Source organism: Phyllostomus hastatus, unplaced genomic scaffold, assembly GCF_019186645.2.
Source record: "Phyllostomus hastatus isolate PE091 unplaced genomic scaffold, TTU_PhHast_1.1 phas_contig_113, whole genome shotgun sequence".
Lineage (NCBI taxonomy): Eukaryota > Metazoa > Chordata > Mammalia > Chiroptera > Phyllostomidae > Phyllostomus > Phyllostomus hastatus.
The window spans coordinates 9,213,173-9,238,348 of NW_025333530.1; the positions used below are offsets into that span (position 1 = coordinate 9,213,173).

General features: G+C 48.1%; 1 protein-coding gene and 1 pseudogene across 13 annotated transcripts in view; both read left to right on the plus strand.

Moving 5' to 3' along the window:
* The window catches only part of NCAM1 (neural cell adhesion molecule 1), a 336,772-nt gene extending 313,591 nt beyond the window's left edge, over positions 1-23,181 (plus strand). For 6 of the 13 annotated variants that reach the window (XM_045837653.1, XM_045837643.1, XM_045837663.1 and 3 more), the window contains 6 exons: positions 1,571-1,695; positions 5,454-5,631; positions 15,366-15,573; positions 16,547-16,663; positions 17,684-18,499; positions 19,988-23,181. In XM_045837653.1, the coding sequence (XP_045693609.1) occupies positions 1,571-1,695; positions 5,454-5,631; positions 15,366-15,573; positions 16,547-16,663; positions 17,684-18,499; positions 19,988-20,108 (1,565 nt within the window). In that variant the 3' untranslated portion in view covers positions 20,109-23,181. Of the gene's footprint in view, positions 1-1,570; positions 1,696-5,453; positions 5,632-8,188; positions 10,659-15,365; positions 15,574-16,546; positions 16,664-17,683; positions 18,500-19,987 lie in introns of those variants that run through there. The other 7 variants (XM_045837685.1, XM_045837692.1, XM_045837697.1 and 4 more) reach the window with 3 other exon arrangements.
* Positions 1,926-2,430, plus strand: LOC123817938 (annotated as a pseudogene).
* Positions 23,182-25,176: the final 1,995 nt, after the last annotated feature.

Genomic DNA, 25,176 nt, shown 5'->3' on the forward strand with positions numbered 1-25,176 from the left:
CACTATGAACCAAATTTCTAAATATCTTCCAGTTGGACCAGTGGCTACATAGTGGCATAAAAACAAGGCAAGTCTTTGCCTGAAGCCCTTTTATCTTTTTATTCTTGGTTTTTCTTTTGCCTTAATTACTGGTTACAGGAAAAAAAAAACAACGTTGAGGTTATGCATCTTCACTGTTGTTGCGTTTATTTGTGCTCATTACTGCTACTTCTCAAGCCTAAATGTGCACACTGATTACCATGGGATCTTGTTAAGGTAAGAGTCTGCATTTCTAACAGGCTCCCAGGTGATGCACTGGCTGTGGACCCAGGCTGAGTGTCAGGGCTCTCCATTAGCTTTCTCTCTGGTTTTTCTCTGTCTTAAAGGAAGAGCAGGACACAGGGCCATTTTGAGGTTCCCACAGTAGCTGACGAGGAGAGTAGGCTGCACTGGCCCTGCCAGCTGCCTTCTCATAAGTGCCCAAAGGTACACTTTTGTCTAAAACCTAATGACAAGTCTTTTCTGGCTGTTGTCACATGTCTGTGATTCTGTGTTCCAGAGTATGAGCCAGGACAACCCACCTAGCAAGTGATGGTTAATAGGTTCTCCTGAATGTTCTATCTGAGGCCACAAAATCAATTCACAGATGGCTCCCACAGGAAGTACAGGGCTCCCAAGTGCATTAAATCTTCATTGTAACTTTTTTGTATCAGATGTTTTCTCACCCCATTGCTTCCTGCATATACTAATGAAATAGCTTCTCTAAAAATAAATCGGCTTCTTACTCTGAAGAGCCATCCCAGCCCTAGTAGTCTGACACATACAAGCTCATCTTCCCTCTCAATCTTGGACTCAGAGCACCACAAGCTAAGCACATACCGCCAGGAAAGGGAAACAGCAACTTTTTCTGCTGGGAAATGCTGAAGACACTTTTTCTCTCCCTCTCCTCACTAAGAAAAAGACTTTAATGATTGTTACCTTAATACAAGGTGTCAGGGATCATCTCTTAGTCTGTTGAGCCCTAAGTGCAGGGTGCTTATAAGAAGCTTGCCTGTGGCAAATTGTGCTTTATTTAATTACAGCCAGAAACTAAAATTATTTTTAATGAACCTAAGTTTTACCGCTTAGATATCCAGGGGAGAAACTGGATATCTAAGTTTCCTGTGCTTTGAAAGATTATTGTATGCATGTAAGTTTTCTTCTTAACTGCTTCCATTTTCCCATATTTCAGGCTATTTCTCAAAATATCAAGTTTATAAAAGTTAAATCTTCAGTTGTAAGAGCAGAGCAACTCAAAGAAAATGCAAGCACCAGTGAGAGACAGGAGAAAAAGCAGCCTATTTCTAGAATGGTGAAAGGAGTACACTTCCAGGGAGGGTGTTTCCCCAAACATTCCCAAAATGTGTTAAGTTTAGGCTCAGTTTGAGGCATGTGACCAGGACCCAGAGTTTTCTACTTACTGCTTTTTAACCATTTGAATTTCTGAGGTAGCAAAAGACTCCAGCCCCACTCCATCACTACATCCCACTCTGATGGACTGGATTCTCATTTTGTGGAGGAAAATGTCATTTGAATGAACTGGCTGTTTCAGGGGAACCCAGTGCTCCTAAGCTCGAAGGGCAGATGGGAGAGGATGGCAACTCCATTAAGGTGAACCTGATCAAGCAGGACGACGGTGGCTCCCCCATCAGGCACTACCTGGTCAAGTACCGAACGGTGAGTGCCTCCTTCCCCCATGGTCACCCCTGCCTCTGCACCCCCAACGCCCACCTTGTTGGGGCAACAACACACAAAGCCCAGGCCTCGGGCAGGGGTGGGGGTGCTGTCACTCTGTGCCTTGGGCCTTGGTCAGGGTTTTAAATCTCCACACTAATGCACAGCTTTTAGTTCACGACCACACTGGGTCCATTTAAAAACCTCTGCCGGCTTCTTTTTGGCCGGAACTGCCATCTTCCAGTAATTCGCCAAAATGACTAACACAAAGGGAAAGAGGAGAGGTACCCGTTACATGTTCTCTAGGCCTTTTAGAAAACATAGACTTCTTTCTTTGGCTACATACATGCGGATCTACAAGAAAGGTGACATTGTAGATATCAAGGGAATGGGCACTGTTCAGAAAGGAATGCCCCACAAATGTTACCATGGCAAAACTGGAAGAGTCTACAATGTCATCCAGCATGCAGTGGGCATTGCTGTAAACAAACAAGTTAAGGGCAAGATTCTTGCCAAGAGAATTAATGTACGAATTGAGCATTTTAAGCACTCGAAGAGTCGAGATAGCTTCCCAAAACGTGTGAAGGAAAATGATCAGAAAAAGAGGAAGCCAAAGAGAAAGGTACCTGGGTTCAGCTGAAGTGTCAGCCTGCTCCACCCAGAGAAGCACACTTTGTGAGAGACAATGGAAAGGGGCCTGAGCTGTTGGAACCCATTCCCTATGAATTCATAGCATGATAAGTGTGGAAAAAAATAAAAGACTTCTATACTGAAAAAAAAAACAAAAAACCCTCTGCTGACAAACTCATGCCATGACTGATTTTTCTGCTTTTTGAACTCTCGTAGAAAGTTATTTTGCCATTACCGAGCACTTTTTGCAAATAACATACTGATACCTAATAATCGCTACCTTACAGGCAAGGTACTATGATTACAAGCATTTTCTCTCCACAACACTCCTATGAAGGAGGTCTTTGCCACTTTACAAAGGAAGGAAGGGCCTTATGGCAGCCAGTAAGTGCCTGATCTCACACAGCTGGGCCAGCCGGGGGTGGGGGTGGGAATCCAGGTCTGTCTGATTGAAGAGACTGGCTTGTTCCCTCACCTGCTCTTTACCCCCACCTGAGCTGTTCTAATCTTGCTAACAATGAACTTGGCCCTAAGCCTTTTCTTCCTGATTGGCTCACCACCCATTTAAGATTGCTATCCTTACACCTTTTATCCCCAACCCCCAACTGAAAATTACACTCTCCCTTTTTGTTTTTAGAATGATACTTGACCATGGCCAACCACAACCAATTGCTGAGAGATTTAGAGGCAGTGTCTGAGCACTGGAAATAGTCTATGGCTAGGGTATTTTGCCAGTAGGAAACAATGAACCACAGAGCAGTTGTCTTTCTTCAAACAACCCCCTAGAAAGGCATTTTCCAGGAAGTTGACTCATTCCCCCTATGCCTTTTGATCAGCCCCTGTTGAAGTGAAATGTGAGCCCTTACCTTGTTAGGCTTACAGAAAGTCAGCACAGTACCGATCCCTGTAGGCCACGCTTCTCAGCTGGTGGACAGACCTGTCAATCTGCTCAGCCCTTTCCCACGTAATTGCAGAGCCAGGAGAGAGCTGACATGGGAGGAAGAGCCGCAGCTGACCTCCCTTAGGCCCAGCCCAGAGGCAGCTGTGCCCAAGAGGCTTCCTCACTGTGGAGTAGAAGCCAGGACTGGAAGTGGGCAGCACAGTAGGGTGGGATGCCTCTGCCTGTTGTCACATTGATGTGGCCGGGACAGACAGGGGATCCAGTTCCAGCTTCACCACTTACCAGCGTGTGACCCAAATGTATCACCCAATCTTCCAAAATCTCCATTTCTCCTTTTGTAAAATGGGAACCAAATAGCTTATCAGGTTGTTATAAAGATTAGTTATAAAACATGCCAAGAACCTGAAATGTGCCTGACACTTGGATACTGCACAGTAAACATAGTAATTACTGCTAAGACACTAGCTAGGGCTAGAAATACCTCCCGTAAGTGGCCACTTCAGATGTCAGTTTCCAGAAGAGTCACTGCCAAGTAGGTCTGAGTTAGAAAGATAAGTGAGGTAAACACTGAGATATGTTAGATTTCAACAACCTTGAACTTCCTCTCTCTTCCACTTCAAAAACTCAATGTTTGCCAAATATTATTATTACTATATATTAATATGTATTATATAACATAAGATTGCTTTGTTAAATACTTGCTTTATATTCTGGTTGTCTCTTTTGTAATGATGTTTGTCAAGGAAAAAGCTTTTCAGAGAAATTGGAAAAAGACAGCTAAATTTCTTTGTTTTAAATTGAAAAGGAACCACATGGTGGCATATTCACAAGCTAATGTACAGTATAGTCCCCTTCCTGGCTACACACTGAAGAAGCCAGCATTCCCCACCAACATCTCCCCACAGTGCTCATGGCCATGACATGGCCATGCCACCTGCCTAAAGGCAGGTCTTTCTTTGGCTGATACAAATCATTTTGCCTGGAAAGACAGCTTTGCTCTAAGACAACTCTTCCTCCAGCCTCAGCCATGGACTACACCACATTCTGGGTGACACTGATGGCATGTTCTGCTCTTCCAAGGAGAAGCCCATCATTTAGTAAAAACATTGATCAAAACTTTTTGTGTGCCCAGCCTACACCTCTCCAAAGACTGAAAGGGTCTGAGTGAGCAACTGTGAAACCATCTGAAGACTTCTCAGGAATTCTGCCAACTTCCTTCCACACTGTTGTGTTAGGAGGTGGTCACCTACAGATGGCTTGATGAACTCCCACTCAGAACATGCTCATTGGTGAATGTGTGGGATATAACTGGACAGAGTATTTGGTGAGAAAAAGGGGCACCTATAACTCCAGCTGCAAATTTTTCCCCGTGCAGTTCTCTGCTAAGCTGAATGTACCTTTCTTGTGGGCACTCTAAGTGCCCCAATGTTGGACCTGACAGCAAAATTTACACCTGAGACCTCCAGCTGCAGTTGTAGAGACTAAATTACATTGCATGGAATAGAAAAATCTAATTCAGTTCAACAGATGTTTGTTGAGCTCCCTGCTATGAAAAGGACAGATCCCTGCTTTGGAGGCCACATGCACTTGGCCCCAAACAAGACTGTCTCCCACTTTCCTGTCATCAGGCTTAGTAGGGGCCTGACAAAACCCTTGCAGGCTTGTTGTCAGCTATAATGAGAAAATGTGTGGAAAGCCTTTAATACAGTGCCTGACACATAATAGGTGCTTGATAAATGGTAGTTTTTATTTTTAATAAAACTGGAATCTATGCAGGGTTTCTGTGTCCCGGAGGTGAGTCACACACCTGAGTGTGAGTAACATTCTGAAATCAAACAAGCAACATGTTTGCTTTATTACTTTTCTAGGATGTACTGATACATATGGGCTCGGTATTCCAGAGTGTAGTTTGGGGAATGGGCAAGGCTGGTGCTTGAGTCCCTGCATGCCCTGAAGGTGATGGGGCATGGAAGGGTTGGCCCCATGTCTCACCAGGATCTGCCACTGTTTGTATTTGCAAACATGTAAGGTTAACCCCCTGACCTGCATCATCCTTAGGGCTTTTCAGGCTGGTAAAGAATAAATACCATGTCTTATCATTGGTTTTTATTTTTATTATTTTGCACCAATAGTTACTGACTCCCTTAAGTTCTTCCTGTTGGCTAGTCTTACCAGCATTTTTATCTAAAGTTTCCTTGTGTCTTGTGTCCTTCCTGCCGGTTTTTCCTAGCTTTCCTCTGAATGGAAACCAGAGATCAGGCTCCCATCTGGCAGCGACCACATCATGCTCAAGTCCCTGGACTGGAATGCTGAGTATGAGGTCTACGTGGTGGCGGAGAACCAGCAAGGGAAGTCCAAGGCTGCTCACTTTGTGTTCAGAACCTCGGCCCAGCCCACAGCCATCCCAGGTATGAGTGCCTGGCTTTCTGTGAGTTTCCCGCTTTGAATTAATGCACAAGTGCTGCACCTCCTAATGTGCCTGAACAACCCCTGAAAACTCGCTTGCTTACAGCCATCCTCATGATTGGTTGCCCATGCAAAGCTTAGTTTTGCTTTGTACTTATCTGTGCAGTGGGTTGAGATGTACTGGACTTGCAGGAAGGCTTGGCCAAGCATCCTGGGAAAAGGTCCTGTGTCATTTGGCCTTGAAGGACTGATGCTAAGCTAGTCCTTGAGACCTTCAAATGGGAAAAATCCCAGCTCCAGCCAAGCCTTGGAAGCTGGTTAAGTAAGCTTCCTTTTTGAGACCTTATCTGCCATCGAACTTTTCATGCAAGGACCATATAACTGTTTTTGAGCACTTTCTATCTGATGCTTGCTTACCTGCACAACCATGGTCCAAATCTCTTCTCTTTGGGGATCCCAAGAGAAGGAAGACATGGTGCCTAGTTAGTTAAAAATCTTACCTGCCTGGGTCTCTCAATTGACACAAAGGTTAAATTGAACCACTTGAAACAGAACAAGTGGAAAAAGTAGATACTGGAAAATCCCATCCCTGAAAGACAATCCAGTCTGCTAGAGATCATAATGGGAGCAGGTCTCCTAGGAGAAGCAGGTCCATCTCAGGGATGCAGGACCAATTCAAGTGCAGGAATAAAGTGAGAGTTCTGCTTTCTGGCTCAGCTACCTTGCCAGGTCGCTGATGGCAGGTCACCTCATTGATCAAATCTGCCACAGCAAACAGGGCTCTCCAGCACCACTCTTGCTTTGCCAGACCAGCCAAATGCCCTCCACTAGCAGGAGAGGTGGACACAGGCCATATAGCTGCAGCCTGTTGGAGGGGTGCCATAACCTCTGCCATCTTCCAGTGTGGTAGGAAGAGGCTCTGATCTCCCGGTGGTCTGGGTTTGGCCCCCACCTGCCTGTCCTGTTAGGTGTTCCCCTGGGCTTTCAGCTCAGCTGTCACTATTGTTCCTCCCAGTGGAAGAGAGACCAGAAAGGATGAGGGCTGTCTGCAACAGGGCTGTCTGTGTGAAAGTGGGTTATTCAAGCAGCAATAAAATGAGATTAGTGTGTGATTCCCAATGGTTGGTCGTGCGTGAATGTGTGTGTCAGATGGACATGTGGAGCCTCCAGAAGTTGGCGGGTGGGTCTAAAGCCACATATCAGAGCGTCGATTGGTCCTGCCCTCTGCATTGTCAAGGAGACCCCTTAGCACATGCAGGATGAGCGTGTCACTGCTGGCACAGCTGAGATGGTGAATGTCGAAGGTGAGGCAGTGGGTATGGCTACAGAAATGTTCTCACGACTGCATAATGGGATGCCCAATGGAGGTGGGCACACCAGCCTCTGCCCTTTCTTTCTTGGCCTTCTTTGGTCAGTTTTTTTCTTGAAATCTACAGTCTGGTGTGAGTGTTCAGATCACTTCGGCCTCTGTGGGACACTGAGGAGCTGGGGAAGTAAGAGGCCTGAGTAACCCCTTTGCAGCGAGACAGATTCCCAATGGCATTTGTTTCCAGAGGTGAGATCCCCATCAGCAGGCGGCCTGGACCTGCTGTGTTCACATGCTGGGTTTGGAGGAGTTGGGAGTGTGTGTGTCAGGTACAGAAATCCTGGGAAGACCTTGTGCTCCAGAGTCCTGCCCTCTGGAAATGTCAGAGTCCTTCTAGTTAATCATCAGGAGGCCCATTAACCCAGAGAGGGTTTGAGGGGCTGCCTACCGCACTCAGGGCTCTCCTACAAAGGTCTGAGAGGAGGTGGCTCTGCACTGGGTTGGACTTAGCCAGCCATTGCATTTGGACCTGAGGCTGAAACCTCTGAATTTTATAAGAGGTGCATTCATATGGTCAGCAGGGTGGTAGAAGGTGAGGGGCCCAGAACTAGATTCTCTTTAATAGCACTGTGGGTGGGGGATTGGGCAACAGGAAAAAGAGTTCAATTTATGGTTGTAAAGGTAGCCCCTTCTCCTTATGCACAGTTTGCTATACATGCTGCAGTGATCAAATGCATCTCTGCCGCTACGTGTAAAAAGCTCTCGGGACTAGAAGGCCGGGGGTAGGCTCATTGACTGTATCTAAGAGACCTCACCTTAGTCAAAGTGTAACACTCTCCTAATCAGACTTTTGTATTTTACTATGGAGGCATCTGTTCTCTCACTTTAATTTCATTTGCTCGCTGACCCCTAACCCCTAAATTCACCCTGCTGTGCTGCTTCTGGCCTTGCTGAGCTTCGATCCAGCCTGATGGTAATAATACCGCACTGAACTCTTCTCTAATCTTTGTCAGTTTAATTTACTAAGTTGAATTAACCTTTGATTCTTGCATTTTCTGTATTTGACCTAATTTTTTTCTTTTTATCTATTTTTTTCTCTGTTTCTGTCTCTACCTTCTCTTTTCTCCTCCCCCTCCCCTTCCTGTGTCTGTCGTCACACACATCACCTTGGACGTCACTGGGACATACCCACTGCCACCTTTGTTTTTAAACAACCACATTCTCTTTGGGGACCCATTGCTTGACACCTGCAGCGACTTTGGGAGGCTCCTCTGCATCCTACACTTTTGTCTCATTGCTTTTCTCTGCAGTGACTCTTCTTTTGCTCTGTTAGGAACCTAAGAACACACATTACATTTTCTGAAAAGCCCAGTTCCTATGAGAATAGTCAGTGTCCCCTTTGGAAGAACAGCCACGACACCACGCACTCTACGTGGAAGAGGAAGGTTTGGCAATTGGAGAAGCCGGACCTCCAGACATTTTACCATTTATGTCTATTTTTATGCCACTTCATAAGGAATCACACACATATACACACATACTTTTAGTGGCAGTACAAAATATTTGGGAGCTCTTTTCTTTAAACAGTATATTTTTAAAGCATTATGGTAGGTTTACAAAGACATTTTTGAACATCTGCTATTTACTGCATTTTTTTTATCTTACCTGAAAATGAAGTAGCAGAGGAAGATTTCTGAGTACACCTAAAGCTTGCATAAGTTTGTTAAAATACCCACTTGCCCCCCTTCTAACCCCATGCTCCTCTGCCTCTCAAAACATAGTTGGCTTTGCTTGTACTTCAGTGCCCATAGTAAGGGAGCCAGACCACTGTGAAAATTTTGATGACACAATGGCAAATTAAGTCAACCAGTCGCCCATGCAGCAGAAGAAATTCGATTTGTTGGGTGTTTACTGGGGTTGATCAAACATTCTGGGAGGTGCTGTGGTCCTGGTAGTATAACCAGCACCCTATGTTGGCTCTGTGAACAGAGCGACCCTTTAATGTGTCCAACACTGGTCAGCTTTGCAAGCTTGTGTCTCCCAGACCAGGTGGTAGCTGCCACACAGCTGCAGATCAGCACAGAGCCTCATGTCTTGGGGCTTGTGGTTCAACAGTGACCCCCGCTATCACATGAGTCAATCCCCCTGGTTGCAAGCATCCACTGTGAGCCAGACATGACCGTGCACCCTCCCCATACATGTTCACAGGACAGAAGGGAGGGACAGGCCACTCCCAGACTGCCTGGCCTGAACTGTTAATAAACTGGGACTCAGTCAGCCTGTCATGATTCCCAAATGCACCAAACCCCCCGCTTGTCAGTGGCTTTAGTGACATTTCTAAATCTGGTGAAAGCCAGCTGCACCTCTGTTGATGGGGAGTATACCTCCCCACGTGCCCAGGAGGGCAAGTGGAGGGTGTTTGCAAAAGTCCCACACAGAGACTCAGGGTGAGTCTGCTGCGTAACATCCGTGTGTGCTTGGGAATGGAATTTCTACTGGACAAAAAGTCCGTCCCTCCATTGTGGTCACATATCATTCTACATATCTCATCTCTGAGCACCTCCACAGAAGTCTGATTTTTGTTCTTTTTGGTCTCTTTAATTTTTAGTTCTATTGCTATTTCTTAATGTTCAGAGATGAGGGTTTCCCTTTGGGAATCTAAGTGATCCCATGGTTTCTGGGGCAGAGCTGCCCGAGTCCCTCGTGCTCACAGTTTAGAGACTCAGATGTGGACTGCAGAGGCCAAGTGCTGCCCAGCAGCTCAGGCAGGGTAGTGCCTCTGCCCGGCCTCCACTGCCTCCAGCCCCAACTTGGTCCTCTCGCTCTGGGGTCCCTGCCTCCTCACACCAGGCTGCAGAAGCAGCGGGGTTCTTAGGCCCGAGGCAGAGCACTGAGCAGAGGCAGGTGGTGCCTCCAGGCCTGCGGCGGGAATCCCAGGTCCGTTAGCAAGAGCTGGAGAGAGGGTAAGGGGGGAAGAGATCAGTCCTCCTGCAGGTGACCTGTCACTGTCCTTCTGGCTCCCAGCATGCTCTTGATATCATCTTGGGCAGGAGTCATCCAGGAGCACCCACCTCAGGGGTTTGCCCCACCCACAGGTGAGGGACAGCATCAGTGTTTTTGAAGGAACTCCTTGGAGATTTTGCCCAAATTAGGGGAGGCCTGACATAGCCCTGTCTCCTCAGTATACCCCAGGCCAGGCCAGCCTCAGCTGAAGCAACTCTGAGGTCATTGCAGCGACCACATTCAGACAAGCCCACTGTCTGTGCTGAAATGCCCTTCCAGACATAGTATGAGGACACACACACTCCCAACGGACACTGAGTTTTCAGTCATGCCTGTGGCCCCTGCCCCACCAGGAATCCCTAAAATAGCAACCCCCAGAAAGCCCCACAGGAGTGCGCACTCGCTGCCTGTCCACCCTGCCGCTGCCCCTGTGTCCCGCGCTGCCCAGCCTCCATGCGCCACAGGGTGTCTCTGCTTATTTTGGGAATATTTATACGGCGGGATTGGATCACGTTTTTCTACTAATAAGAATGCTAACATTGTTGTGTAGATAATCAGCGAGGCCTTTATGAAGTTTACACCTTTGCATTATTAAAGAAAATAACAGTTCATGTGCACTCTCCAGTGTGTCTGATTTTATTTGATAGTTATCTGTCCTACAAAATGTCAAAAGTCCTTTCCCTCCACCTCACATTTACCTGGATAACTTTGATTACCCAAGAGGGCCATTGAAATTGTACCCCAGATCTGAAGCCTGCTGAGTGGTGCTCTGGCAAAGGCAATGCTTTCCTTTCCTAATGAGGAACAAAGCGTTTTTCTCAGCTGTCCTAGCAGCTGTTGTGGGTCACTGCCTCTTTGGACTTTCCTAGTCCCCAGCAGACAGGGGAAGGGGAAAATGCCTTTGTAGAACCAGGAAGTGGTCACTTTGGGGCCAGGGGCACACTCTAGGCCACCAAATATACAACAAATCTGTAGCAAGACCTCCCAGTTAAGAGGTCTCTTTAAAACTCCGTAACAGAGGCTGCACAGTGACCTTGTGATCAAGAGAATCTGAGAGAAAGTTCTCATTCACCAGCCCTGCTCTGTTTATAATCACACTTAGGTGGACATTTCCCAAAAGCCCCCAACACCAGCTTTCTAGTTAGCAGATTTCTGGCCAGAACAAGCAGACGTTTCAGAGGTTTGTGTATGAACCAGCACCCAGCTCCTCCGTCCTGGGAGTCATAGGCCTGAGGGGGCACTTCTGCTGTGCTGAGCTCCCGTGGCACAGTGACTCAGGAGCACCAGGCATCTGTCAATGTGAGACCTGGATTCTCCTTTGAGGCACTTGAAAAAGTAAGCATGTGCAAGTCTCAGTCTTGGGTCAAGGCAGTTCCCAATTCAGTGACAACTTGTCCGACATCAAAAACAACAGGAGATGGACAGCCCTGGCTTCAGACCATCCCTGCTCTGGTCAGCTCTGACCCCAGAGGTCAGGGCGGCACTGCTGTTAAGAAGTACTGTTTGCATGCAGGTGTGCGGGCGAGTCTGTCAAAGGAGGTCAGGAGGAAGAGCATGCAAAGATAGACCCCAGAAGGCTTTGTCTTTTTCCTTTTATAAAGCGTCACATACAGTGCAGGAGATGACCTTTGTCCTTCTAATGTATCTGCACTAAACAAATCTGTAACAACCACCAAGAGATGATGAATGTGGTTTTGACTTGAATACCTTACCATCTGTATCCTGGTGTTCCCCCTATTTACACTTCCTTTTACGAAGGCTACACACATTCTTTTTTGAGGAACACTTAACTTCCTCTAGAAGTCTTGGCTCTGAGTGGTGAACTGGATGGTTCCTTTTCCTTTGGGGATAGTCTTTGTCTTCTCTTCGTCCATTCAGTCCATCAGTAGGTCAAGGCTACCAGGTGGTACTCCACAGCTCATCCTTGGGTGGTGAGTCATAGGAACAGCTGCTACTCATTGTAATGCAGGGACAGAGAGCTGGAAACAGTGGTCCTTCAACTCTAGGGTGCATTAGGGTCACCTGGGTGCTCCATCAAATCCTGATGCATGAGCCTCTCTCCAGATATCCTGATCTATGGAATTGGGAAGTCCCAGAACCTAAATTTTTAACAAAGCACTCTAGGAATTCTCCTGTAGGTAGAAAAACATTACACTGAGGTTTATTTTTCCTATAAAAATAAAATCGAATGAGAATCAATGAATAAAGATGGGACCTTTTGAAGATTTTAGTTCTCCAGGAGGAAGTCCTTCTCGGTCTACACTCTGGAGGAGACTGGCACAGGGGACCGTGTAGCATGTACTGGGCACCGTAGGACATCGCTGTGCAATGACAGGCTCATATGGTTGAAGAAGACTCGAAGACATTCGCTATTCTGGGCCCCACCTGGTGCAGGAACCTCATCCAGAGCACTGCAGTCTGCCCACCAAGGGGTGTGCAGCCTCTGCTTGAGCACCTCCAGCACCAGGGAGCTCGCCTGCCTGGGCAGATCATGCCATGTTTGAATGCCTCTGTTTGCTTGTTCTTTCTCATGTGGAGCTGAAATCCGCTCCTCACCCCACAGTTTTCATCCACTGATGAAACCAAATAAGACCACTCTTCCTTCTCACAACACATATATAAATATCTGGTGATAGCATTTCCCCTCCTGGCTAAACACCCTTTCATTTATAAATGTTCTTTTGAACATCTCCTATATGTCTGGTGTTCCTAAATGCTGAGGAGACAACAGACAGACAGGGTACCTACTAGGACATTCTAGAGGGCACATGTAAATGAACAGAAAATAGTAAATAGAGGTAAGAAGAGAATAAAACAGGTAATGTGACAGATTTAGAGTAGAAGTGCCTGAGTAGATAAGAGATGGGAGTGGGTGACTTTTAAGCTGAGGTTTATAGGACAAAGAGCTACCCAGGGGATGACAGAGACAGAGCGTTTCAGGTTAGGGATCAGAAGGGCCTGAGGCAGGAACAGCCCAGTATGTTCAGCAGGTAAAGCAAAGACTCAGCCATTTGGACCACAGAGAAGGTGTGGGTAAGTGCCAAGAATTACAGTGGTGGGAAGAGGGGGAGAGTCCACAGTATGTGTAGGGCCTTTAGGCCAGAAGAACAGATTTTATATCAAATGAAACAGGAGATTGCTGCCCTGCTTTTTGCTTCTTGCCACAGTCAGAGTCACCTTCCTGGCCCCCCTGGCCCTCCCCTGAATGTGCAGCTGGTTTGGGCTGTCTGAAGCAGAGCAGCCCTCCCGCGGCATCTGCTGAGTCCAGAACACAAGCTAGACGCCTCTGTTGATTTGTTTTCACCCAGAGGGCAGCTTTCTGGTAGATTTTTTCCTCTTAGGGATACAATTAGTCCCCTAATCCATACATACATTTAAACCTCAGAATGTAGAGTGAGTGCCATTGAGTCCAAAAATACATACCCCCCCCCCAAACACACACACACACAAGAGTACTGTGATTTCTCCTTCGAAGCAGGCACTCAGTACCTATGGGGCACTGGTATTGGGAGACTGCAGTGGTTTGCAGCCCTGTGTCAGGGGTGGAGAGAAAGCCCAAAGCTGATTAACTTCTTCCCTATTCAGGGATTCTGCACATCAGGAAGGCTTGCATTTCTTTGCTTTTGGGGCGGAAAGTGTGAGAAATGGGGAAATAGAATGGATGGCTTTGTTCTGGTTTAGTACCTGCTAGGGATAAAACCCACTCTAGCTGACAGTAGGGACCAGGGGCCAGTTTTCTGCTCTCAAAGCCCAGAGACAGAGTAGCTGAAGCTGGGTCCTCAGAGCACAGAGCCCTTTGCAGCCTTGGGGCCTTTCCAGGGGACAGGCTGGGACCTCCAGTGCAGGTTTGGAAGGGCCCAGGGACAGACCTGAAGAGGAGAGGCCAGGAAGCAAGACCAAGGTCCCATAGGGTCCAAACATATTTGAGAGCCTGGGGGTCTCCAGTTGAGTCCCATCTGTGCTCTAGGTGGAGTGAGTGCTCATGTCTGTCATGCTACGCTTGTCGCCCATACCAGGAAGTGAAACTTGAAACAAGGAGCAGTGGGGAGACAGGGCCCAGGGACACACGCTGCATGATAGAAAGAAGAATGTGTGGCCCGTCTGTGACATCTGTTACCTCGGGTTACATGTTCTGTTATCTGGTGTGCATGTGCTGGAAGGCCACGGGGCCTGGCCTGGTTCTTAGCAAAGGCATAGTGAGACCCAGGTATGGCCGCAGGGCCTGCCTCCCATCAACAGACCTGAGTGATTCCCAGTCCTGAGGACACCAAAAGCTTCAGACAAGGTCTGGTGGTGGGGTGGAGATGTCCGTTCTGGAATTTTCTTCTTCCAGAAGAAAAGCAAAGCAAAAGTGCCCCCATTCCAGTGTGGGATCGCTATTTCCACATGGGTTTAGGGATGGAGCTCTGCATGGGTTCTTCTGCCTGCAGCACAAGCATTTGTCTCCCACACACTGGTGGGAGTCCCCTGTAGGTCAGAGGGTCCACCTGGAGCAAATGGCATCAGTCACTGGAGGCAGCTGAAGGGAGCTGAGCCTGGGGTCCTCCTGTGATACCATCAGTAGCCAGGGCCCTGGGGGATTTTAAGTGGACAGCAAGGGGCTAAGACACAGAGGCTTAGTCATTCACAGTGTAGCCAGTCAGGCCGGGGGTGCTGGGAGCCGCTCGGATGGGAGAATGTGTGTCCCTCTTTGGTGCGTATTTGTCCTGAGTCCCTGAAGGTGAGTATCACAGGATGAGTCTGCTGGTTTTCCCAAAGTCTGATCCAAACATGCCTGAGCTCCCAGATGGTGAGTATTCCTAGACCTTTCACCTAACCCACAAAAACTGGGGAGGCCTCCATATCTCCAAAGTAAATGGCTTCTGGATGCAGTGCAAATGGATAAACCATGAAGCCATATTTACCCCACGTCAGGTCCTCTGGAGCTGTTGCTAAAGAGGGGAGTGGACGTGGGGTAGCACATTGGGACTCCTGTTGTGCCTGACATCATCACACGCCCAAAGGAAGCCTGGGGAACCCTCTGCCACCTCATTTGGGACCGTGTCTCTGACTGCTACGCAGGAGCCACAGCCAGGCCTGAAAGCAGTGAGCACTGCATACCCGCCTGCTCCCAGGGCTCACGGGGATACAGCTAAGGGTAGTCCTCGGGGAGGCTCACAAGTTCAGAGCAGAGACGGAGACCCATCTCCCAGTCCCCACTCTCCTCCTGACAAGGTTGCCATACCTTCCTCTTGAAGACATAAAGAGACTCTTTTGTCTCAACACATATAATACCAGAGAAGGTATCACTCTGAACACAAATGCCATAGCTTTGTCCTGTGGGCCCTACCCAACCCTCACAGGCTATTGCTCTGCAGGGTCCAGTGGTCAGCATGTCAGCTCAGCGTGCTAACCACCAGCCATCCCTCTTTCTCCCTCCCACTCAAGCCAATGGCAGTCCCACCGCAGGTCTGAGCACCGGGGCCATCGTGGGCATCCTCATTGTCATCTTTGTCCTGCTCCTGGTGGTTGTCGACATCACCTGCTACTTTCTGAACAAGTGTGGCCTGCTCATGTGTATCGCCGTCAACCTGTGTGGAAAGGCCGGGCCTGGAGCCAAGGGCAAGGACATGGAGGAGGGCAAAGCCGCCTTCTCGTGAGTGCAGACCTGCCCCAGCCAGGGCCCCTTAGCTGAGCTACCTCAGTAGTTCCTCCACTTGGGAACCCCAAGGGAAAACAAGCATTAGAGAAATGTTTCTCAAAGGTCTTTGAGGGGATCCCTGTTTTAAAAGCAGACTCTTGGGCTCAACTCCAACTACTATATTAGAATTTCATGGAAGTTTGAAAATCCCTACCTAAGTCAAAATGAGGGCATTTTTGGAGCTAAGGCTGGGGAGGTGCGGGGTTGAGTGGAGGGGCCAGCATTTGAGAAGCACACTTGCTTGCTCTCATTCATTCAACCATTCATAAGTCACTCAATAAATATTTGTTGAGAAACTACTAGGGGCAAGGCGCTATTCCCAGACACTAGGATACAGCGATGAACAAAACAGATAAACATTTCTGTCCTCCTGAGCTGGCAATCCAGATGCTGTCCCCTCCAGGATCTCTGGAGAAATGGATCCTGAGCCAGGTAGCAAGAGCCTTTGTAGACCGTCACTGGGCTGAGCTGGCTCAAGGTGAGAAGGGGCAGAACGGGGGAAGAAGTGTTTAGCACTACCATGTGCCAGGCAGAATATGTGCATATACACACACATACTGGTACATATACGTGCATATGCTTGCATGTGTATAAATACAAACTATTTTAGCATTTATCTGTGCCAGGCACTGTGCTAAACACTTTACATACATTATTTCAGTTAATGTTCCTAATTGTTAAGTGAGGTACATCCTGTTATTTGGCCCATTTTACAGATGAGAAAATGAAGACAAGGGAAAGCAAATCAGACACTCAAGGTCACACAGCAAGCAAGAGTGGGGACTTGGGGCGAGGCACTTGAGCCTGGCTCTGAAGGCCACCTGCCCACTGTGGGCCAGGCCTAGGTGCCTGAACTATAGATTGCTTCCCTGGGAGCCCTCCCCTCCCCCAGCTCCCCGGGATTGAACCAGCCGAACTCTCTCTGCAGGAAAGATGAGTCAAAGGAGCCCATCGTGGAAGTGCGAACGGAGGAGGAGCGGACCCCAAACCACGACGGAGGGAAGCACACAGAACCCAATGAGACCACGCCACTCACAGAGCCCGAGTATGTGGTGGGAAGGGGCTCATGCCTCTGTGGCTACCTCTCACCTGCCCACACCTCCCATGCTTCTCGCCCACAGCTCCCAGCCTAGCACTGCAGGCCAGAGTTCTGGGACCTTGGCTGAGAAATGCCAGGCTCCAGTCTTTCCCTAGACAGAAGGAATTCTTGGTTGTATTAGGGAAGTTGTGGGTGTTTCTTGCATAAATGGGATCCCTAAGCCCTGTTACCACACATATCTGGAGATGGCTTAAGGGGGCGAAACTTCACTGAGAGAGACTGAGCTTTGAGAAGTTTAGCAAATTCTGTTTAGGACTTCCAAGAATCCAGAAATGTCATCTGCATTCTTCCCAGAAGAGTAAGGGAACCTGGGGACCTGGTAAAGCTCTCTGGCCCTCCTATGCTCAGAAGCCTCAGGGACCCTCAGTCAGAAATGACATCTGGCTGTGGTTGTACTGACTGCCTGGCTATCATGGGTACTACGGGTTTGAAGCCAATGGAGTTTAATAGAAGCACAAAATCTATGGCTGGAGAACCCATGGTTCTTAGGGGCCATATGGAATACTCGTCTTCTGCCTTACTCCCGACTTTCCCAGCCTTACTCCCGACTTTCCCCATGGAGCACAGCGGGACAGCCCAGCCGATTCCTTGGGGACTTAGGTCTCCTGCAGTGGTGCACACTGAACTGAAGGCTGCCTCTCCTCAAGTCGAGATGCAGGCAGGAATCAGAACAGCCCTGGCAGGGAGTCCTGTGCAGAGAAGTGGAGGGAGTCATCAGGGAGAAAGGGCCAGCAGGTCCCCTTTAGACGACTGCCGAGTTCTCTGTCGTTTCCTGTGTCCTCTTCTGCCCGCCTGGGCGTGTGCTTCCTCTCACGTCCTCGTTTTTTTGTGGGCCTGTGTCCATGCCTGTGCGTCACTGCATGCCTTGCCCACGGCCCCTCCTTGGCTTCAGCCCTTCCCCCACTGCTTCTCTGTCTTGTCTCAGCTTCATTGTCTATTCTCTTCTACTTCCTGTCCTCCCCACAGGCTGCCTGCTGACACCACAGCCACTGTCGAGGACATGCTGCCTTCTGTCACCACCGTCACCGCTAACTCTGACACTATCACCGAAACCTTTGCCACTGCTCAGAACAGCCCCACCAGTGAGACCACAACCCTGACTTCCAGCATTGCCCCTCCAATCACAGCCACACCTGACTCAAATTCTGTGCCTGCCAGCCAGGCCACCCCTTCCAAGGGGCCCGGTGTCGCCACCTCCTCCCCATCCCCAGCTTCAGCTCCCAAGGTGGCCCCCCTTGTTGACCTGAGTGATACCCCAACCTCAGCTCCTGCGGCCAGCAATTTGTCATCTAGTGTCCTGGCTAACCAGGGGGCTGTGCTCAGCCCGAGTGCCCCTGCCAGTGCTGGGGAGGCCTCCAAGGCCCCTCCAGTGAGTAAGCCAGCCCCTGCTCCAGCCCCCACCTCAGCTGGAGCAGCCAGTCCCCTAGCAGCAGCAGCTGCCCCTGCCACAGAAGGCCCCCAGGTCAAGCAGGAGACTCCCAGCACCAAAGGCCCGGACCCCGAGCCCACCCAGCCTGGCGCTGTGAAGAGCCCGATTGAGGCAGCCACGGTCCCCACTAGCCCGAAGAGTGAGGCTGCCTCCGTCAGCGCCACAAACGCTGCCCAGGGCGAGGACTTTAAAATGGACGAAGGGAACTTCAAGACCCCAGATATTGACCTTGCAAAGGATGTTTTTGCAGCCCTGGGCTCTCCTGCTCCCGCCGCTGGGGCCAGTGGACAAGCCCCTGAGCTTGCTCCTTCCACTGCAGACATCTCTGTTCCGCCTGCACCAGCAAAGACCGAGTACGGCCTCTCTTTGTCTGCTCTCGTCGGGTTGTGTCCGTGGTGGTGTGCATTTGTGCTGTGCTGTGTCCTCCTTGTTAGATGTGTCCACCGCCTAACCCAGGGCTTCTCTAAGGCGACTGTCAACCAAAGGGCTGGGATAAGGCAGAGAAAACAGACATGCACAGCAGGCCCCTGCAAGCAGCCTCCTGCTCACTAATTAGGCCATGCTAATTATGTTTCATCCTCATCGTCCTAGCAGTGGCGTCTGTTTTCCCTCGGGAACCCTTGCAGTCAGGGCACTGATGAGCATAATTTGGGAAGTGAGCTAAGGAGACCAAGGTGCCCTTATTGGCCACCCTGCAGCCCACAGGCAGTCAGTGTGTTATTCAGGGCCAGGCTGTGCCCTCACAAGAACAGCCCTGTTCTGCAGGAAGCAGAGAGGCTGCTCTGCATGGGGAGAAAATGCAGTCCAGAGGCACCCTGCACACTCCTACCCAGATGCCCGCACACACACACACACACACACACACACACACACACACACCTTGCTTCTCCTGCCCTTGAGTGGCTGGGAGGTCTCAGAACTCCCAAGTATCAAATGACTGGTCCTCAAGTTCAAGGGAAGGTCCTTAAGCTTACAGTTTTTTTTTAATGTGATGCCAAAATGCAGTGGCACTATTTGTGGCTTGGGTCTGAGCCTGCCCTATGTATCCTTAGATCAGACTCTGGCTCCTGGAACTGAGGCAGAGTCAGAGAGAGGTTTATATAGATGCTCCTGAAGCTAATGCCAGGTGAGCTATGGTACTGTGAGCAAGAGCTACAAGGGGCCCCTCACCAGGTGCTTTGATCTCAGGAAGGAAAAGGACTCTGATAGCCTTGCCCACTTGACCCATGACCCCTACTCACTTCCCCTGTAGCTTGAAGCCTACTCTGGCCTCTCTCCAGACTCCCAGGAACAAAGAGCATTTTCTCACCCTGCTCAGGCAAGCCACAAAGGTATCACCACGAAATACCTACCACAGGGTAGGGTGGGTGGAGCAGGTTGGGGTGCAGACATGCAAGAGCCGGTGGTTTGCTGAAGGGCCCCCTGGAAACAGTGCTAGGGAGCCCAGCCCAGCCCACCTCCTGTATACCAGGCTGAGCTACTGGTAGTGCAGCCCATCAGGGGAAGGAAAGTCTGCTTCTGCTACCCCCTTCCACCACCCCAGATAAAGATCTAGGCTCTGGCATCACATTTGGGCTAGAACGGGAAAGGTCTCATCCCTCCAATTTAGTGTCTCTCAACTTTGCCTGCATGTTAGAATCACTTGGGCACTTTTAAAGTCACCCATCCAGACCAGTTCTGGGGTATGGGCCAACATCAGTGGTTCTTAGAGCTCCTAGGTAATTGTGACAAGCAGCCAAGGCTGGAGGCCACTGCTCTAACTGGAGCCCCTCCAGAGGAGCTGGTCAAAGGGCAAGTTCCCCCAGACGTGGTCTCAGCACTCTTTTCCCAATTCTCTGCAGGAAGCGCCCTGTAGAAGCAAAGTCGGAGTGCCAGGAGACAGAAACGAAGCCAGCGCCAGCCGAAGTCAAGACCGTCCCCAACGACGCCACACAGACAAAGGAGAGCGAGAGCAAAGCATGATGGGTGACGAGGGACGAGCAAAGATCAAAATAAAAAGTGACACAACAGCTTCACCAGAGCATTTCCAATATCACACACGCGTGCGTGCGCGCGCGCGCGCGCGCGCGCACACACACACACACACACACACACACACATCTCATTCCTCTAGTGTCTTTTGCCTTTAAAAAGGAAAACTAAGCAGATAAACATAGGATCTCCTTTTTGTAGGTTTATAGAAAGGGTTCCTTTGTTGCACACTCACTTGTAAGAAAATGAGACAAAGAGATTAAACCCACAGCCAAACTAGGACACTCCGTTCCCTGAAACCATTTAAAAATCAAACAAAAGGACCCCAAATTAAGAATCTAGGAAGCTCAGAAAAAAATCTAGGTTTAGGAAGACTACACTTGGTGTTGCCCAGTTGGCACAGACCAGTTTCAGAGAAACACTTCCAGGCACTAAGACTAACCGAATGAACAAAGTCCAAGTTTATTTTTATACTTTCAGTCGAGTTTGAACTCTGCAAAACCTCACAAATAAGTTATAATTTCTGTTCACTTTGTATTTGTTCGGTATGCAAAGTGTGTCACCCTTTCTAGCTGAATTCAGTTCCCACGTAGACTCCTGTTTTGTAGGCCAAATGCCAAATCGCAGCTTCTGGGGGTAGATCTCAATTTGCAGTATTCAGATTTCTTTTTTCTTTCCTTTTCTTTTTGTTCTTTTTTTTCCTTTCTGCCAACTTTGCTTTCCAGTGTTTACAAGTTGACAAATGTTTAACTTCAATTGTGTTTAAATGTCCATGTAAAATAGCTGCCTTTTTTTTTTTTTAAAGTTACAAGCACCGCCCAGAGGTGGGCAGGACCGGCACAGGCTTGCTCTGGCACAGGACGGCTTCACACAGTATAATTGTTTACAGTGGCGCGCCCCCTCTTCTGATTTGAAATTTTTGCCTGAGTCCAACTCAGGTGAAAATCCATCTCGTTCTGGAATGGTTTTGCTTTTTGGTTCTTGGGGTTTTTTGGTGTTTCCTTAGGGGTTAGGCCACTTTCTGATTAGCCACCACCTGCCTGTACCTGTGACAAAGGATCTGCTCCCGGGCTTCCTGTCCTTCCTGTTGAAGGATTCCTTAGGCTTTGTTGAATGAAGCAGAGAAGATTGTATAGTTGGGGCTGGTCTTGGTGAACACACGTTTTTACCCCAAACATCCCCTTCTTATAGAAAGCCAAATAAAATATATACATACAACTTCTTTTTGAGCCCAGAATCTAGATTTGAGCGGAAGAGCATGTGTGCTTCAGGGAATTAGTGTCTTTTTTTGGAAATCTGTTGAAGTAAAGTAACATCGGCCTTCTGTTCACTTAGGCAACGTCTGTAGAAACAAAAGAGAAAAAAAGCCAACCTGTTGTCTGGAGTCATAACACGACTTTCCTGGATTGGAAACAAAGTGGGGGAAAAATACAGAAACTTTAAGGGGGATGGGAGGGGGGAGAAGGGAAAAGCCAGCCCTTTGTATAGAAATTTTGCTTTTTTTTTCTCATTCTACTTTAGAACTGCAAGCTTGTGCACTGTGGATGCGTGAATATATTAGTGTGAAACGTGTTTTTGTCATAGTATTGAAATAAAACTTCAACATAGTTTGGTTGTGGAAGGTATAGCAGATAGTTCAGAAAAAATATTCAGGAAACAAAAATTACTCAAAAGGAATTGAAGCCTTGAAACAATGAAAATGAATAAAAATGATTATGATGATGAAGATGATGCTAAGTAAACAGAAATCAGGGCTCAGCATGTGCTCCTTTCTGAAGGTACAAACAGCAAGAGGTGAGGGTGGCAATACTGCCCCTGAGTCCAACCTGCGGGCCACACTCCCCAAGTTCTGACACTTCTGCAATCTGATCAGTGGCAATATGCTAGATTATAATTCCAAACTGTGAAAAATAATGGTCTTGTCATTTGCTAAATGTGGGGTTATTTTGCATTTTCTCATCTCCTGGGGATGGAAATGGAGGATCCCAGTCCACACTGCTCTAGCCCCTGTGACCCTAGGGCTTGCACAAAGTCTACAGTTCGGATGCAGAGACCCTCAGGAACAAGAACCTGAAGACAGTCCATAGAGCACACAGCAGAACGGGAGCTCCAGGGTGTCCGACGGGAGGATCCAGCAGGGAGTGGTGGGCTCTTCCTCTCACCAGGTTGTCAGTGGTATCAGTCCTTCATCTTGTGATGTTAATGGCTTTGAGTACCTAGGCCAAGCCCACACTATACCTCATGGAGACTGTGCATTTCCTTTAGAGCGGTTGTGGTTAGGCAAACAAACTGATTTTTGTTCTAATACTTAGGAAGAGAAAGAGGTATAGTCAACCTCAGATAACCTGGCCCAGGACAGTAGACTGCCCCCCTCCACCCAGAAGCCTGACTCCACCATTACTGGAACCCAAGACTTCCCACCTTTTGGTCAGCCTCTCTCCCATCATATATAGATTTGTCTCTGCATGCGTGAGCTTTCCTTTCCTTAAACAAATAAAATAAGACAGAGCAATGCTTTCTCTAAAATCAAAGAGGGAGTCACTTTATTTTCAAGATATTCTTTTATGTTAAGAGATAAAAGCTTATAGTTTTTCTCTTTTAATTTTTTTGAAGGGGGGATCAATTCTACCAGTTTCCAATGTCTATGTGTCTATATGTGTATGCGCCATACATATGTATTCACATAACACCGGCATGGCCAAGTTCTGCTGGAGGGGCACTCAAGTGCCACACATGGGTCTCCTCACACTGACGGGCGTAGTGTACATAGTGCAGCTTTTGAAGTGGGACTCTATTTTCACACTTTTTTATGGAGCCTTCCAAGTCCCAGGTTTTCACTCTAGGCTGTCTGTCTGGATGGTGGTTTCAGACCTCCATTAACATCCCTACCCAGCATTCCCAACTTTGGGGGCCTTCTCTCTTGTTATAAACTTTTTACCAAGTGAAACATCGAGACCACCTTTGTTTCCATTCTCACTGGTGTAAATACTGAGTACTAACTGAGAATTTTGACTTTGCATTCTGTCAGAATACTTGTGTTCAATAAAAATTGAAAGAAAAAATAGCTGTTATGGTCAAACTGGAATTTATTTCGATTCATTGAAAGTCTGTCACCTGAATCAAATGTGGAAATGCCTGCATTTTTTTCTTGACCTGTGAACAAGGTTGGTTAAACCCAGTGCCTTGGGTTAATATTGCCTGAATGATGTTTTCTAATTTTTCTCTCAGGTTGATAGAGGACCAGATATCAGATTTAAAAAGATTTAATGGAAATCCTGAATCTGCCACTTCCTGGGAAGAATTACGTAATCTCCCCGATACTCAGTTTCCTCTTTTGACAAACTGGAACTATCAAGCTAATTGAGTTGAGGTACTGGTTACTGATTGAAGCAATGTATCTGAAAGCCAGTGTAGAACTTTCCTGGCACATAGTAGGTCCTGAACAAATGAGAGTTAATGATATTGGCATCCCAGGTGTGTAACAGCGTCCTACCCAATTATAATCACAATCTGCACCTGAGCTCCAAGGTCCAACACGGAGGCAGACGCATGAGGCTTATTCTGGACTATGTGATGCCTCTCCCTATCACACACCCCACAGTGAGGGTGTGAACAGATGGCCTTAGAGCCTTAACTGAGCCACCCTGGAGTCAAAGACTAAGCTAGTCAGAGTGAAAAAAAACTTGGCCTCAGCTCAAAATTCTCTAATGTATGCTTCTGTCCAGCTGTCTTTAGGAAGAAGCAATGGATAGAGTTGGAACTATCTATTAAACTATGAATTGAGAGTTCTTGGAAGAGACCTGGCCACAAGGACGAGGGCAAGGTGTGTGAGACTCCTAGGGACCAAAATGTAAGGAGGGCTCCTCTCAGGGCCCACCCTGTACCTGCACAAATCTGAGTGACAACTTTTGTGTCCCATGTGCCTCACCCTACTCGTGGCCTGGGCAGGAGAGCCTTCTACTGTGGTGGTGTCTGCATTCATTCCAGGACTGGTCCTTTCACTGGCCCCAGGGCCCTTTCTAATCAGTGCACAGAGCCATATTCATGTATGTGATTTCCTGTGCCACATAATTCCAGCTGCATGGTGGGTCTGGAGGAGGTGACAAAAACACATTGGTTATCAAGATTTGGAGAAATCATTCAATGATAACTTTCTTCATTAATCCATGAAGACTTGCTTCCAGGGTCTTCCACTTTCAGGCTAGTTTCCTCTCAGATTCCCTCAGTAAGTATTTGTTGAGAATCTTGAAGGTGCCCAGGATATCGCAGCAAACAAAACAACTCTCTCTCATGGAACATTCATTCAAGTGTGGGGGCGGGGGGGCAGACAACAAGTACCTCAGTGCTATGTTGTGATGGTCACGGTCACTAAGCCTTTTCACCAATACCCCAGTTTTACTTTTTCTCCTTCCAGGCACATGATAGGATCATACTTCTTGCACCATTTAAAGTAGGTGTGCATGGCCATGTGACCTGCTTTGGTCAATGGAATGTGAGCAGTGCAGAGCAAGTCACTTCCAGGAGAGCCTTTGACAGCCAGTGTGTCTTACTATGACCTTCTTCCCCAACACAGCAATCAGCAGTGCTGCAGTGGGTGGGAGTGCCATCAGCGGTGCCCACACTGAGGGGTGTGAGCAGAGGACTCATGAGGGACGTGGAGGTTGCATGTGGGATACACCCAGTGGTGCTTTGATAAATGTTTGACAGCCAGCTCTCCAAAGGGGATGTATACATATATGGGGGGTGTGTACGTGTGTGTATGTATTTATCATAAACTTCACTGATATAAAGAATATAATTTACAAATAATAAACTATATAGTACTCTCCCCTGGCTGGTGTGGCTCAGTGGTTGAGTGCCAGCCTGAGAATCAAAGGGTCACTGGTTGGATTCCCAGTCAGGGCACATGCCTGGGTTGTGGACCAGGCCCCCAGTGGGGGGGGGGGTGCATGAGAGGCAACCATACATTGATGTTTCTCTCCCTCTCTGTCTCCCTCCCTTCCCCTCTCTAAAAAATAAATAAATAAAATCTTTAAAGTATATATATAGTACTCTGTTT